The sequence below is a fragment of the Phalacrocorax carbo genome, chromosome 3 (genome assembly GCF_963921805.1).
Source record: "Phalacrocorax carbo chromosome 3, bPhaCar2.1, whole genome shotgun sequence".
Lineage (NCBI taxonomy): Eukaryota > Metazoa > Chordata > Aves > Suliformes > Phalacrocoracidae > Phalacrocorax > Phalacrocorax carbo.
The window spans coordinates 127,906,035-127,922,503 of NC_087515.1; the positions used below are offsets into that span (position 1 = coordinate 127,906,035).

A 16,469-nucleotide genomic window follows, 5' to 3' on the forward strand; every position below is an offset into this window, starting at 1 on the left:
AGTAGATGATCTTGTCCGGTTGGAGAGGGTATTGCAACTTCTCTTTGGGCAGGTTCCTGCTGCTTCTTGGTGTGACTCACACTCTTGGTGTTAGATGTCTTGATTTGGCTCTTCCTCGCTCTGGTGAGAGCCCATGGCTGTTGAGCTCGGTAGGGCCATGCAGAGGTGACAGCAGCAAGAGCTTCTCTGGACCATTGTGCTCCTCTGAGTTGTGCTGTTGGTGGAAAGTGGTGACGTCCTATCCCTGGAAATGTTCAAGGCCAGTATGGATGGGGCTTTGAGCAACCTGGTCTAGTGAAAGATGTCCTTGCCCATGGCAGGGGGTTGGACTAGATGATCTTTAAAGCTCTCTTCCAACCAAAACCATTCTATCATTCTATGACAAATTCACATCCCCCAAGGCGAATGGTTGTCAGCTCTTCTCAGGATTCTCTCTCGCTGTGTCTCATTTGACGTTGCTGCCTTGCCTTTTCCTTTCCCAGTGAAGAAGAGGGTTTCTTCTGTCATCTCTCCTTCTCCATCCGCTTAAGTCTTTTCACATTTTCACAGCTCCCATTGATGATCCTCAACGTTTTGGCTTTCCTCTCTCAGTGGAATTGAAGCTGGAGAGCCCAAGAGGCTAAAATGAACCTACACAGCAGTGTGAGTGCCAGAAGTCCTACGGAAGGATTAGGAGAAGACCAGAGGTGGAAAGCGGAAACCAGAGGTCTCAGGTAGTGGTGGGAGAAGCCACTGGCTGGCTGTCCTGCTGCTTGCAGTGACTTTTGTCAGATAGTGCCAGAAGCATCTGCAGATACTGCTGGAGGTGGGACCATGCAGGAGAAAGCAGTAGTCTAGAGTGTTTGACTAAAAGCAGGACAGATATGAGTAAACGAAATAAAGCAAGAATGAGCAAAAGAAAAAGGGGAAGAAGAAAGAGTGGCCAGAACTTCTGCTGGTGCGATAGCCCTCTTAGATGTCTTCAAAGCACAGTTAGAAGGTTAGTCATTAGATCTGAGGTCTCAGCCTTCCCACCAATTCATCTTCTCGGCATTTTTCATCTTGTCAGTGAACATATTTTGTATTGAGTCAGCGTATGGTGTCTTCCTTTCTGTCTGGTCCACTGGAACTCACGAGTTTCCTCAAGCTCCTCACTCAAACATAGAGGTATGGCTTCATTCAAGAGCTTCCCCACACTGGGGTTCCTCCACTGTCGGGAAATGTCAGTAGTTTTTGCTGGGCTTATGACTGAAGTTGACCCAAAATAAGACAGGCATGATGGGCATCAACTGCTGGGTTTGCAGGAGGAATTTTAGTTTGCCTAACTGCAGCGTAAATGATAATTAAATAGGCCTTGTTCTCAAAAGGCTCGGAGTTGTGTGACGGTGTGGGAGCTGTCAGGGCTGCCGTTTCACACTGTACCTGCCCCAAAACGTGTGGTTTGGATGCATGTCTGGAAGATGGGTTTGCTGGATGTCCATCACTGCCATTACGGTGGCTCTCAGTGGGCTTCTGAAGTATTTGCTGTGCAGCTGCAGGCCAGCGCTCCGGGTTTGGTCTTCAATCTATGCATTTGTGGTATCCAAGGTATTATGCAAGTACAGACACATGTAAGAACAAAATTAGGGCTGTATGTGTATATATAGATAAATAAATCTTGTAAATTTTGGAGAGAAGGGACCTGTAGCCCAGCATCCCCCTTACAGCAGGTCCATAACCAACACGACATACTTACAATGGGCTCACGTAGAGCCCGGACCCTCTCGCCACTCCTGAAAAGGGTTTTTTCCTCACTCCATCCTGCTCTTTGCCTTCTCTGGTTGAAGGCGCTGGGGTTGGCTTTGCCAGGGAAAGCCGTGGCCTTGCCGGCAGCCGAGTGCCTTCTCTGCTGATGAGGTTTCCATGCCACGGTCCGACGTAGGATGTGCCAGTGCCTTTGCTGCTCGCGAGTTACAGTGATTTTTATGAAGCCACGTGTGCTTGTGCCACAGTTTAATTTGTGCTACATGAGAACCTGATGTATTTGTACATTCTGCCAAATACTTTCTTCTCCCCATAGAGAAAATTGTGAAATTGCAATATGTAGTTCGCGAGCGTAATATGAAACTGTGTGTAATGTTCTGTGACTGCGAGGGAATTAGCCTTATTTTTCCCTTCCAGAAGCTGTATAACTTAACCCGCTTTAACCCAATTTTAACTTTAAACCCAATTAACCATCAGTTACTGGGAGAAAAGGTTATGCGTCTTGCAATTCTGTTTTATATCTTATCTCTGCTGCAAACAAGCGGTGTTTGTTGGTGTCGAGACACGAGAGGCTCTGTGAGGAAGGCTGCTCAAGGATGGCGGCTAAATTGCACATCCCTTTCTGGGTTCACCTCAGTTTCATGTTTGCAACGTATTCCCATTCTTAGTGCAAAGCAATTGCAAAAAAGAAATAAATATATATTTTTGCATTGAAAGAGCAAGGTTTCTGCTTGCAATATAGAGAAGAGCATCCTTTCCCATAGGGATGGGACAGAGCTGTTGTAGCATGCAAGGGATGACCCCTGGGTGGGAGCCCACCACGAGTACTTGCTCCCCTGCATTTTTAAGCAGAGCATTGCCATTTTTACCATCCACCGGCTAAATTTCCCTCCCTCTCGCTCGTCGTAGTGTACTCAGTAGCCCTAAGAGGGGGTGGGCAGCGAGAAAAATTATTATTTATTTTTTAAATTATACACACTGAACCTTGACTCACCTTTTTGGAGGATTTCTTGCATCACTGCTGTTTCTCTTTGATGCCATGCATTCATTTATCTCATCTTGCTACCAGCCTTGCTGCCTCGAAAAATATTAACCATGCATGATGTGTCCTTGGGGGGATCTGATGGGGCTGACAGCCCTTGTCCTGAAATGAAAAATAGCGAAAGAAATCTAGGCAGGATGGCAGTTAAGCCCAGATCTTAGAGAGACTTAAACCTCACTGCGTCCACCACTGTAGAGACCACTGCAACCAGCCCATCGCCTGGCTGATGGTTCTTGTTCAACTCACGCGGGTTTGGTTTTCCCCTCCCGTGGATGGCTCCGTGTCCGCTAGCAGCAGTGGTGGAATCCCTTCTTCTGGTTTATGGATATGCCAGGAATGTAGGGGTGCAAACACTCGCGGAGCGTGTGCTGACACTCTGAGCGCCCTGTGATAAGGCAGTTGGCGCGCTTTGGGGAAGGAGCTGGTATAAGAAGAAATTTAAATTTCTATTGGGCTTTTAATGAGGATAAAAAACAAAGCGGTTTTAATACTTGGATCTTTACGTGGTCTTAAAATACCTGATCAGAGTCATTTTGATGGGAAAAGGATGTGTCATCGTGCTTTTCAGGGCATGGTTTAGGAGACATGGTGGTGTTGGGTTGGGGTTGGACTTGATGATCCTGGAGGTCTTTTCCAACCTTAATGATTCCGTGATTCTAAATGGACTTTTTCCCATGGGTGTAGCAGGTGGTGGTAGAGTAACTCAGCTGACAGGGAGTTATGACCCATACAAACTGAAAATAAGGGGTGGGTTCCCGTCTTACCTAGCACTGAGGCATCTGTCTCTTAAATATCTTTCATTGGCGTGTTGTGCTGCTGAAATGAATTCAGGCTTGGTTTTGTCGAGGATCTTGGCAAGAGGGTTGAAATGGAGAGGGAATGAGCCATGGCTGAGACCAAGTGGGTGCCTATATTGACCCTCTTTGGGTGGGTGCCTCTATATTGACTCTTGGAAAGGAGCCGGGCACCTCATCAAGAGGAACCTCAGCAGCAAGATTTCATCCCCTCCTTGCTCGTAGCTCAGTCTGCTGAACCTTAGGACTGCAGTGAGGCTCAGGGTTTCCCCGTCCTGAGCACCTGGGGATGGAGCTGGGTTCAAATGGTGGGGTCACCGGGGAGTCACACCAAGGGTGTCCTGTCTGGGGATGTGGATAGTGCTGCGGCAGCCGCGCTGTCCTACCCCAGCTCCTGCCAGCTGGTGGGAATGCAGCCACGGCTCAGGCAGGGCCAGCTTCAGGGGAAGGGGATGAACAAGTATCAAAGCAACTCACAGATGAGTTTTACCAGCAGTGCAGGTCAGAGCAAGCAACGCGAGCAGAAACTTGATAATACTGAAATTTAGATTGCTGTTGGAAACATTTCTCTGTGCTATCATGTCAGATGGCAGCGTCTGGGGAGGCGCTTGTGCTCATTTCTGTTTGGTTTTTTTTTTAATAAAAAGTTAAGTGCTTCCGTGTCATCATACGTAGCAACGGTCACTTCTGATCTCTTGACTCGGGAAGTATCTTCTGAGCAGCCACCTTGTGGGGAAGGCGCAGAAGAACCTATACGACAGGGTGTTTTAGCAGAAAGATCTTGAGCTGGTGCTCAAAGTTGTTAATAATTAATCAGCAGCATTTCAGTGCTCCAGAAATTAATGTGGGGAGATGAGATGCAAGACGGCACCTTCTGAAGGCTTTGCTGGAGCTGCTGGGCTCCGCTCTCCCCACCCTGGGGGTAGCAGCATCAAGGACGACGGCACGAGGCAAGTTGTCCTTTTTTATTTTCCTGTATTTTTTGTAATGTAGCAAAAGGAAAAGTTTAGTTTCCGTGGTTTCATCTTTCCCCCCCAGTTAGTTTTGGTTTGATCCGGTGCCCCGTTGCTCTTCCAAAAAGCCCCAGAGCCGTTTAGAAGGTGAGTTCTAGAAAGTTCAGGCAGGTAGCAGAAGCTGTGGGTGATCATTTACTCCTGAAAACCCTCCATGGCACAGCATGAATCTCACTGAGCTTATTTGCTTTATCTTTGGAGTGGGTTTTTTTTTTGGCTTCCTATTTTCTAGCTGTCTTCCTTGTACTTGGCCATGCGAGCGAATTCACGGTGGTAGCATGGAGATGCTTGGACAGAAGTGGGATGCCAAGGGGTTAGAAAATCACGTGCTGTGGCAGTCCCTGCCCCTCCGAGCTCACGATCTAATTAAGACAGACAACAGATGGCTCCGACAAACAGATGTGGGTGAGCACCAGGTAACAAGGAGATGATTGCAATTAGTGTAATAAGCAGCGCATCAGTTATCTCCTGTCTGTTGTATTTTAGCTGAGGTGAGTTTTAAAGAGAGCTTGGGAAAATAACAGAGTGGCGTTGTGGATTTTCAGAGGTCTCCTTAGGCATCAAATATTGATTTCCCACAGCTGGATTATTCATTTTCGTCGTGCTAAGGCAAAGCCCTTTCCCATATTTTCCCATTCATTTGTAAAACAAATTGGCTGCTGGAATTATCCCCGGGCTAAAGCAGAATGACTGCTGTGGGTCTGTGAGTTGCAAATATGAGAGATGATGGGCGTATTAAAATTCACACCTTCTCTTTGGACCGTCACCTCTCTAAGGATGCGGCTCCGTCTGCAGGACATTGATTTATGTACCTCTTTCCCTCCTTTTTGTGTTTTCTAGGGATCATGTAAAGAGCAAGCACTTGCAGAGCTGGCGTGTGGCTGGCCCGTGCTTTCATCCTTAAGGAATTCACTTGGATGTGTGTATTTTTGTTACAGTATGCAAAATTGCCTTTGGCCGAGTAGGTTCGGTTTTATGGGTTGTACAGCCCATGTTACCTTTCCAAAGCAAACGATTTCTTGTGAGCAGAAGGTGATGGAGAAGCCTGGACTTGGAGAGCAAAGCTCATCTTCTCCACTGTGCAGTATGGAGCAGTTTCTGGTGCTCAGAATTAGTATTACAAGAATAATGGGGCCGTGGAAGGTGGGATTAGCATCCTGTCTCTCTACCCCATTAGTATGAGGTTCACTCCTTCCCATGGCTGCTCTGCAGAGGACACAGATCTCTAAGACCTGTGGGTGATGGACTTGATTCTTGGGGCTGGCTGACCCACCGTGGGTGGTTGTGAAGCCAAGGGCTACCCTTATTCCCCATGGGCACACCAGCCGGTTGGCATTTCTTACCTCATCTTCCGCAGTGGTGAGCACAGGATGGGTTTGGCGCCAGGAGTTCAGTCTTCCACTGGGATGTGTTGGGTTTCTCTGTTTGGGGCAAGGAACAAACCCAGTGAGGTCTAGAAGGTGGGATGAGACCATCACCTCTGCCCCATCTCCTCGCTTGGTCCCGAAGAGCAAAGAGTCCCGGGGAGGTTTGGTACCTGGTTGTAGACCACGGTTGGGTGATGCGTGGTTGGGGTGCTCGCTGTGTGCCAGGGCTTTGCACTGCTAGGGTGCCCTTTGTAAGAGGATTCAGAGCTGTTTGTAAATATTCTTTGTAAATATTTCGCTCTCTGCAGCTGCCTGAGAGGGGCTGGAGTGAGGGGGGGGCTGGTCTCTGCTCCCAAGTCACCAGTGACAGGGCGAGAGGAACCGGCCCCAGGCTGCGTCAGGGCAGGTTTAGGTTGGGTGTGAGGGAAAACGCCTTCCCTGCCAGAGCGGTCAGGCCCTGGCACAGGCTGCCCAGAGAGGTGGGGCAGTCACCGTCCCTGGGGGGGTTCAAACACCGTGCAGCCGTGGCACCTGGGGCCATGGTTTGGGAGGCCTGGGGGTGTTGGGTTGGGGGTTGGACTTGGTGATCCTGGAGGTCTTTTCCAACCTTAGTGATTCCATGATTCTATTAAGTCAATTAATTCCCAAGGAAATATTAAATCAATTCATTCCTGAGGTTTGCCAGTACTCGGGGAGCTGCTTGTTCGATAGTCCAGAGTTTTCCATCCTTGTGTAAAAAAGAAAAAGCTTTGTGTGTTGTTAATGTCTGACCCAGTAAACAGCTTGGAAGAAATTAAATTAAACTCTGACTTTTTGTTCCCTGCATCACATCCCCAAAATTCAGAGCCCACGTGTGTCCCCCTTGCCAGGGGGGGACTTGCTGCAGCCGCCGTCCCTGCTATGGGAGAACCCACAAGACTTTGGTTTGTGCTTCTGCTTCCCTCTGCGACCTAGGGTGAGTCCCGGTCCCTCGCCGCAGCCCCCCGAGGAATGGCAATAATGAGGCAGAGAAGTGAAATTCATCTTCAGAAACATTTTTAGCTGTCAAAATGTTAAATCTTTCATAACGTTAATCTCTTCCACATCAATCGAGTTTTTGATTGGTGGCTTTTAACCTGCGTTGCATCGGTGATGTTTAAACTTTTTATCTCCCTTGTGGGGTAGTGGCAGTGGGGTATAGAAATGACCTGCCTGGGGCCACCCGACCTGCTGTGGTTCTTTCTCCTCCATGCCGGCAGCAGCGGAAATCCTCTCCTGAAGGGTGTAGGCATCTCACGTGTCCTCCCCGTCCCATGCCCCGCAGGGCTGGCAGGTGGGTGTGGATGCGGGGAATTGAGACGGCGGGCTTTCGCTCCACCGCATCCCCGAGCTGACAGCTTTTATTAGCCTGCTGCCTCCACAGAGCCGGCGATAATTAAGATTTCTGCACATCCCGCTTATCTCCTAGGAAAGAAAGCAAACACCCACCATCCAGGCTGGATGGACGCAGGGGACATTGGGGTGTGATGCTCTCTCCCTGAACTCCTCCTCCATGCCATGGACTCTCTAAAGAGGCAATGCGAGATCAGGCAGGGTGGAACTCCCCACTGCCTTCACCTCTAGTTTTTCTTCCTGAGGCCAGTGAAAGTAAATCTTTATTCATCAGCTCCCTCCTCTTACAGCCCTGATGGCCACGGAGATAAGGGCTCATGGTAGGGTTGCTGCAAGTCCTCGTGGTGACCTTGAGCACGTCCCATCCAGCCTTGACTCGGGCACCATCATTATTAACGTAATGACTGAAGCATCACTTGGGGTCAAGAGGGGATGTTCAGGCCAGGATGAGTAATGGGAACCCAGGGAAACCCAGTTGCTCCTGCTTCTCCAGCTGGATGTCCCAGAGCCAGAGGTTCCACCTGGCAGCATCTCCACCAGGCTCAGGCAGAAGACGACGGAGGGCTCGCAGGCTGGGTGAGAGGCAGGAGGAAACAAAGCAGGGAAATTGGGGTAAGGTACCAAGGAAAGAGGATGCAGTTGGAAGGCAGACATCTGCAGGCTGGAGCAATGGCATACGGATACAGGGGTTTCCCCCCCTCCCCCCAAGGAATGTTGCACAAAACCAATGTGACGTTTGTTTTTGACGACTTCGGGCACCAAAACAACAATGTTTAATGAGGACTTTGCATCTCTCTTCTTTTTTTTTTGTTGGGGATGAGGACAGAAAAAGGTCTTTTAAAAAAACCCCACCCTAAAACTAACACCACATGAGGTAGGTTAGCAAGTGACTCACTCTTTCTCACCCGTTGCCTCTTCTCTATCCACACCACAGCTTCAGAGTTTCTTCCGTAATCTGCAGAATTTAAACAAAAAAAAGATAAAATTAAGGCTTGTTCTGACCCCAGCGATGAGCAGAGAGGCTGACGATGAACTTGCGAGAGGAACAATATAGATGCGTCCTTGCAACAGTCCAAGTATGCTCTTAATTACCTCTAATTGAGACTGCGTACGCACAGATGGGTTATATTTTCATGATAAATAGCTGTAATATGAGGGACTTTTCCAACATTGTCATTTTCTTAAAAACAGCCGACTAATTGTGTCCCTCTCCAATAGATGTTACTGTTATTTTGTAAGCTGGTATTTTTTGTGTGTGTCTCAAATTCATCCAAAATGTGGGAAATATATTTTAGAAATAAGCAGTTCTGTTAAAATTAAGTGCTTGGTGGCCAGCTCCATCTTCTGTGCTGTCAGTGCAAATCACTCAGGCTATTTGTGTCTGCTAGAGGTAGCGATGGCTGTCTTTGGGAAGCTATTGGAAATCCGTTGGCATTATTAGGAGAGCAGCAGCATTAAGCCTCAATAATTCACTTCTTTTTTTCTTTTTTTGTTATTTTTTGTTGATAAGGAAATTGCATTTGTGTCATGATCTCCAAGGTTGTGTTGGAATATTGATGTTGGCTTCATCCTCCATGTCAAGGCTCTGGTCTCTGCAAGGGTGTTTGTCAGCATCCAAAAAGCAGCATCTTCGTCAGGTAGATGCTCCAGTACGGCACGCTGCAGGGCCGATGGAAGAGGAGAGAGTGTAGGGTTGGAAATCAGAGGTGGTTTTACCTGCCTGACTGTGGGCAGGTCACTTCAGCTCTCCTGCTTCTTATCCATCCCCCCTCTCTTTTTTTTTTTTCTCCTGATTAGTCTCTTCAAGACTAATTAATCTTCGGTGAGCAGATGCAGTGGTGCATTGGGGTGCTGGTTGGAGAGGCCAGGGACTGCTGCCATATCCAGATCGGTGGGGTAAGAACCAGGGGAGCAGGAATAGCATGGATTTGGAGAATCATCTTTGAGAATCTCGAAACCTTTGGCGTCGCCAGTGGCTTGAGTTTGCTGGGGCTGGGGAGCTGCAGTCTGCACCGCAGGCGCTTGCGTTGCTGCCAAACACGGTGCACGTCGCAGCCTTTGCTCATCGACACCGCTACTGCAGGTCCACGGAGTTGTGCGCTAGCTGCACGCAGGTCCAAGCATGAAGCTGCTGGTTGCAATGACAACATCCATAGCTGTCGTAAAAAACCCCACTCTGTGTTTTGGGCTTGCTCCGTGACACAGAGTTTCTTCAGAGCAGTGGGTTGCACCATGCTGTGATGGCTCTTTGGGATGAGGCTTCATCCACGTGCATCCAGAGGAGGGCAAGAGGCCAGTGCTCTTTGCGTTGATGCAACGCTTAGGTCTGCTCCTGCCATGGGCAAACGTCTCCCATGGAGCCCTGGTGAGCGAGCAGCACTAGTGGGGGCACCGGCAGCATTTTGCACTATCCCTTAATATATTTTTTGGTGGCTTGTGAAGGCAGAGGAGCGATCGGTTTAGCAGAGGTCTGCATTGGAGAGCCCCAGTATTAAGCCTGGAAGCCGCTTCCCCTCCTCGACCCCCCGGGCTGAACTAATTAGCTTGTTTTCATTACCATCCCGCTGTCCTTCATCCGCCTCTGTTTGCTTTCCTAAGCCAGCAGAATATTAACGTTTTTACAAGAAGCCAGTGTTTAGAAATCAGGTTTCCGGTGAAACAGAACCCGGGCAGCGGCAGGCGGGGCTGCCTCTCACCAGCAGCGCAACCCTTGCCCTCAGCGGGGGACGTTGTCCCCTGGTCTTGCCCTGGACCCAACGGGGCTTTCGAACCGAGTCATCCTTGTTATTTTTAGACCAAATGACATTTTTTTGACTTGTCAGCCCTGGCAAGTTTTGCCGTAAAATAAACTACTTTTACAATAAAAAGAAACATTGAATGTATTACATCAAGGGCTTAACTCAAGCCAAGGATTTCAGCTAAGGCTGCAATGTTGTCCTTAGTTCACCTCTCTAGGGCATATTGTCGCTCGTGCCAAGTCACAGTCCTGCAGTGGAGCATCCTGGTGGGACGGTCAACTTTACCTGCCATATATCTGCTCATGTTTTCTTCTAATTCAGTTAATGAGAGAAAAGATCGGGACCTGTCAGAGCAACGCCACTTACAAAGACTCAATATTTTGGTGAGAGCAAGTTAAATCTTCAAGAACAAGGTTTAAACCCTGGTAATCTTGTCTGAAACCCCGGCGAGCCCTTCTCACCCAGAGCAGATGATGCGGCACTTTTAGTTTTCTGATCTCTAAATTTTTCAAGAGTTTGCTTTTTTTCCCCTTCCTTATATTTTCCTTGGCATTGTTCCTCCTTGCAATCATGCCAAAGACGGGAGGGGATGAGCTCGGATCCCTGGTCATGGCTAGCTCGCTCGCATCTGCTCAGGGTTTCTGATTGCGGCGGACGAGCTCTCGTGCCTGCGGCACCAATCGCCTGCACTGATATTGCTAAAATGATTTCAGGAGCCGTGTTTGCCGTAGCACCAGTGACGCAAGCGTTAGCAGAAATGCCTGCGTGCTGCTGAAAGACAGGCTCGTTCCCCGTAGCGCTGTGTTAAGCACAGATATTTCACCTATTTTGGAGTAGAGGTTTTCAATGCTGAGCGTGGACGTGGGTCGTGGGAGAGCCAAAATGTGTAACAGTTCCCTGCACACCTCAGTCGCGGGAGGTAACGAAGCTGGTAATGCTGGATTTCATAGAGTCAGAGAATGGTTTGGGTGGGAAGGGACCGCTAAAGGCCACCCAGCCCAACCCCCTGCCGTGAGCAGGGACACCTTCAGCCAGAGCAGGTTGCTCAGAGCCCCGTCCTGCCTGGCCTTGGGTGTTCCCAGGGATGGGGCATCGACCGCCTCTCGGGGCAGCCTGGGCCAGGCTTTCACCACCCTCAGCGTGAACAATTCCTTCCTTCTCTCTAGTCTGAATCTCCCCTCCTTTAGTTTAAACCCATCACCCCTCGTCCTGTCGCTGCAGGCCCTGCTAAAACGTCTGTCCCCACCTTTCTTATCAGCCCCATCTTTCTTATCATCCCCCTTTATATATTTAAATATATAAAAACCACAATAAGGTCTCCCCGCAGCCTCCCCTTCTCCTGCTGCACAACCCCAGCTCTCCCAGCCCGGCCTCGCAGCAGGGGGGCTCCAGCCCTCGGAGCATTTCTGTGCCCCCTCTGGCCCCGCTCCAGCAGCCCCGTGTCTGTCCCGTGCTGAGGAGCCCCGAGCTGGAGGCGGCGCTGCAGGGGGGTCTCACAGAGCGGGGCAGAGGGGCAGAGCCCCCTCCCTCGCCCGGCTGCCCGCGCTGCTGGGGATGCAGCCCAGGGCATGGCTGGGGGTCTGCGTTTTAATACAAACACTGGGGTCATCAAGCAACCAGGGAGCAGAGTAGATGCTCATGGCTCTGTCCATCCCCGAGGTCAGGAGGAGCTGGTCTGCAAGTGTGGTTTGGGACTCAGGGGTCCTTTAATAGCTGGTGGGACTTTAGTTGTCACCTATCTGAGCACGAGATGAGCCAGCGCCGGTGGCTTTTGATGAGCAGCTGCCTTGCGCCAGGCTGGGCAGAGGGTGGGAGATGCTGGACCACTGAGGGCATCCCACCGTGCTTTCAGACAGGCTGAATAAAACACGGGGGGAATCTGGGCTGTGGGAATGGTAGATGTGCCTTCTAGGGTTTGTTTTATCTGTCAGCAGTTTAATCCTTGTTAAAATTCCAGCTTTTAGAAAGTAGTGGAAGAAATGAAGGGAATGTTGTTTAAGAACTTAGTCCTTTTACTCTCTAAACTACTACTTTCTTGTCCGCGATCCCATTGCTTTATTTCTCAGGGATTTTATCTTCTCACAATGATAAACACTTCCAAGAATTCCAAAATAAATAAAGATTTTGGAAAGTGACATTATCCAATATTGAATTATTGTGGTTACTGTATGAAGAATCACTGAATGGCTTTAGCAAAGCACGGGAAGCAAAGCGTGTAGCTGATTTGTTTTCTGGAGGAGCTCTGTCCCTTGATTTAACGTGTTGTATGAGGTTTTGACCCTGTCCTATAGGCATGTTTTAGGCAGTTGGAGGGGACTCTCTGTGTTCTCGGGTCGGAGAAGGCATCCTTCAAGGTGAAGCATCCAGAAAGAAGCCTTAATTGGCTTTCTTGCCCTTATTGCTCTTACATAGTATTTTATTCAGTTAAATAAAAATATATAATTCATTGTTAAGGAGCATTAGCATATGGGTTATTGCAATGTTATAGTCCTCATGACTTCAGGACCTTCTTTCATTGCTTAGACCTCTTGTTTGCCTTAGCATGGACTAGTTTACCCAAATTCTGTTGAAATTACACCCTAAAAATAAGGGTGAAATGTCCGTGTGTTGGAGAGAGCTGGATCCCAGGAGGTGCCTGGTGTTGGGACCGGCCAAGGACTGGCCGTGGTGGGAAGCTCTCTGCCCGGAGAAGGTTGGGGCTGGGAGCACCACGCATGGGAGGCAGCCTCAGGCACCTCAGGAGGTGGGGAAGGGCTTCGTGGGAGGGTGTCGCATCCCGTTAAGAGATGAGTCACTTTGCAGCTCTAATTAAAGCCCGGGCCATGTGCGGAGGGGAAAGGAGGTGGTGGGGGAGCGGGAGCGCAGACACAATGCAAGGGGTGGAGCGTCCTCTGCCAGTCGTGAGTCAGAGGAACCGGGGGGAGATGGCAGAGGAGCCGAAGGTGGGAAGAAGGAGAAGCTTGCAGGAAAAGGAAGCAAAACAAGAGCAAACAAACACTCTTAAACAAAGCATTGAAATGAGCTGTGTTTAGATAGTTGTTGAAATGCTGTTAAGGCCAAGAAGCTAAAATTTGCAGGGACACAGGGAAGAGCTTCTTGGTGATGTGTAAGGATAGTGGTGCTGGTGGTAAGGGCTTGCTTGGCCGAATGGTGACCAGGGGACACCAAAATGAGGGCAACGTGATCGCCTGTTGTCTTCCCTTTGCACCATTTCCTTCACAAACGAGGCATCAATTCAATAAGAAAGACTTGCATTGGGTCAGTTACCTCTTCTGAGGTCACTAGGTCCATGTTTTCTGCCTCTGCCACGGAGGAACCGCTCCTCCTGCAGCTGCAAAAACCTTGTCCTTACCCTGTCTCTCTTTGGTTCCAGGTGCAAAGTAGGTCAACCAACATGAGTGGCCTTGGGGACAGCTCAACGGACCCTGCCAACCCCGACTCTCGGAAGAGGAAAGGCTCGCCCTGCGATACAGCCCAGAGGTACGTGCGCTGCTCCCAATCCGTCCCCTGCCACGGCTACTTTGTCATTCCCACTGCGTCGCTCTGTCCCGTCTGCTCGAGCAGATGGAGCCAGGTTTCAGCCACTCGGAAACGTTCACACTTCCCACCAGAACTTCGCTTTGCTTTTAGCGGTGGCTGCGGTGGAAGATGGAGCATGATAGAAATGCGGCTCCCCATCTGCTCTGCTTGTTGTTAGGTGGCAAATGATGATTAGGGGCTCGTTATCAAAGTTAATGTATTGATTTTATAAATTGAGAGCGCTCAGAGCATCAGGGAAGCTTTCTCAGGGTAAATTTGGGGGATATATTTCTGTGAGGTCTGCAGATCATTCGAAGCCTTCTGCCTCTTCACACCAGATTCCCAAGAAATCCATGTTTTTGTAATATTCAGAAACTCCGGTGGTGACCCTTGTGCTGCACGGTGCGACTACAGAAGAGAAAGTATTTCTGTCTGAAATATCTTCGTTTCTGTGTGCTCGTGCAGACTGCTTCGAAGCTCATCTCACCACAGAAAGGCACCTTTTGCTTACGACCGAGCCTTCCCGTCCCACCTACCTTGCCACCTGGTTTAAGACTACAAAGTCCTAGATAGAGGCAGTTGTGATCTCCTCCCACTGGCTTTTCCAGGCTCCCTGTAAATCCTGTGCATCTTTTTCCATGGCTATGGAGTCTGTCAGTAAGGGTGAAGGTACGGTGCTGCTGCTGGCTCCGTGTCTCTGCTGCCTGGGATGCTGTTTTGCTCGCCGTTGCAGAATATTGATGCACTGAGCAAACCCCAGGGGTATTTTCTATCACTTACAGCTCACACATGATATTCTAGACGATAAATGCAAAGGCTACAGTGTTCCAGTAGAGAGACGTTAAAAGGTTGTTTGAGGATTTCTGTTTACTGCAGTTTTTGGTTGCAACACCTCCCTTCTGTAGAGTTCACACACCTTCTTACAGAGGCTCGGTGGTTCATGGCTTAGCTGTGCCGTTAAAGGAGTGATAACTGCAGAACATGTTTTGGTAGCACTTGTAGCGGTCTTATTCCTAACAAATACTGGTGTAATCATGTGAAATATTTCCCCTTTCTGCCTGAATCATTTGAGTCAGAGCTCTGCAGCCCTCGCTGCTCTTTCCAGGCTGGTCTCGGAGCTGGTCCTTGCCCCAGAGGTGAGTGTGGGGTGGAGCTGTCGGTCCTTGGCTCCAAGCAAAGTGGGCTTGGATGCCTCTTCTTGAAGGAACTGCTCTCCAGATGGATGAGCACACACACCTGGCTTTGCTTCGTCTGGTCTGCCTTCGGAAAGCAGATCTCTTGTGGTTTGTTTCCTAACCCCTAAGCACCCCAAGAAAGCCTTCCGCTGCCAACACCAGGGGTCTTTCAAAACACGGGGAATGAACTGATCGGTGAGAAGCAGAAACTTCTGGATAAAGGATTCTCCTTCCTTGTACAAGCACAAGTTTTTACATCCACAAAGAACCTACAAGCATTTTTAGAAGGCTTGACTCAAATACTTGTCGTCGGGTTGGCCATCCAATCCCGAACACTGGAGCTGAAGCGTTTTACCAAAACCAAGAAGAGAAGTCCTCGCCAGTGCTCTCTCTCTTCCTTCTGATCGTCCCCCAGCCATGGTGGGGAGGGACCTCGTCCTCCTCCCTGGGCTGGCCAGAGTCCTCCGTAACATACTCTGGAGTAAAGTGAACTTCAAAACTCCTTTGTTAAAACCTGGAAGGTTTAACTATTGCTTTTGATGATACTTGGGAGTCATAAAGAACAGCCCACTGCTGTAATATTCTCATGATGCTTTTATGTAAGGAAAATTGGCCAATTTTCCCTCCTACAATTTGAAAGTTGCCACAGCAACAGTGACATTAAGGGTTTTCATGAAATGAGCTCACCCACAACAGAGGGAATTTTTTTTCTCTCCCCTCTGCTATTGCTTTTTGGTTCACAGGGAGAGCTAGGAATTAATTTCATCTCAACTAAAATACTCGCTCAGCTCCTTTGAGAAGCATTTGCCTGCCCGTGGCCAGGGAGCGCGCCAGCACTGGTGTCACGATACCTCTGCAAAAAGAGGCTGAGGTCCATGGCTGGACCCAGTATTTCTGCAGTGGGTGGGCACCTGACCTACCTCCGTGAAGCTCTTTTTGCTGCCTCTGACCCCTTAGCACCCGTTGGCAGCTGCCTGCTGGGGAAGCGAGGGCTCCTGTGCCCACGCGAGCCCATCGCAGAGGAGTTTCCAGGTCGCACCGTGTGTCTCCCATGGAAGGTCGTGCTTCTGGACTTAATGAGACTGCTGGCCCGAGCAGAAACACTGCAGCAGTAAAGTTTAAGCAGCAGTAAGATGCCCAAGAGACAACACCTACCTGAATATTGAGCTAATAAAGTGGCTGGAATTAGGAAAAAATCAAGAAACATCTGTGCAGCCTAACCCGAGGGGCTCCTTAGGGGGTAGGAATGGTGTTGTCTCATCCCCTTTTGGACAGATATCGTTTCTAAAGGGTCTCTGCAGAGTTATCAGAGTATGTTAATGCTCTGGTTGGCTTGCATTCTCAGCAGATAAAAGAAAGCAAACCTCTTCTTGAAGCCTTCAGCCCTCAGCGGAGCTTTTTCAGCCATGTAGCACAAGCCAGAGCACGTCTGCAATGGGACACAAACCTCCTATCCAGCCGGACTTTTGGAATCAGCTCTTGTAACCAGTATTTCCTCAGCCCCTCCATGAGCAGTGAGGCCTCTTTGAGGCCAGAAACATCTCACCATGCCTACAGGCATCTCAGCAGCTTCTCGGTGTCTGGTAAATAATAGGGATTTTCAGGCAATACTTCTTACTCAGGGTGCTGGGCGTCCTGTGGAGGTTGTAACAGAAATTTGGGTGGCTTATTGAAAGCCAACCTCATAAAAGGCATCGCAAGCGGTGAAGAGCTGTGCTGGGCATTTTG

At 49.3% G+C, this 16,469-nt stretch overlaps 1 protein-coding gene across 7 annotated transcripts in view; it reads left to right on the forward strand.

Annotated features, from left to right (window-relative positions):
* The window catches only part of NCOA1 (nuclear receptor coactivator 1), a 187,577-nt gene that overhangs the window by 107,951 nt on the left and 63,157 nt on the right, over window positions 1-16,469 (forward strand). For all 7 annotated transcript variants that reach the window (XM_064448314.1, XM_064448318.1, XM_064448320.1 and 4 more), the window contains one exon: window positions 13,421-13,527. In XM_064448314.1, the coding sequence (XP_064304384.1) occupies window positions 13,442-13,527 (86 nt within the window). In that variant the 5' untranslated portion in view covers window positions 13,421-13,441. The remainder of the gene's footprint in view (window positions 1-13,420; window positions 13,528-16,469) is intronic.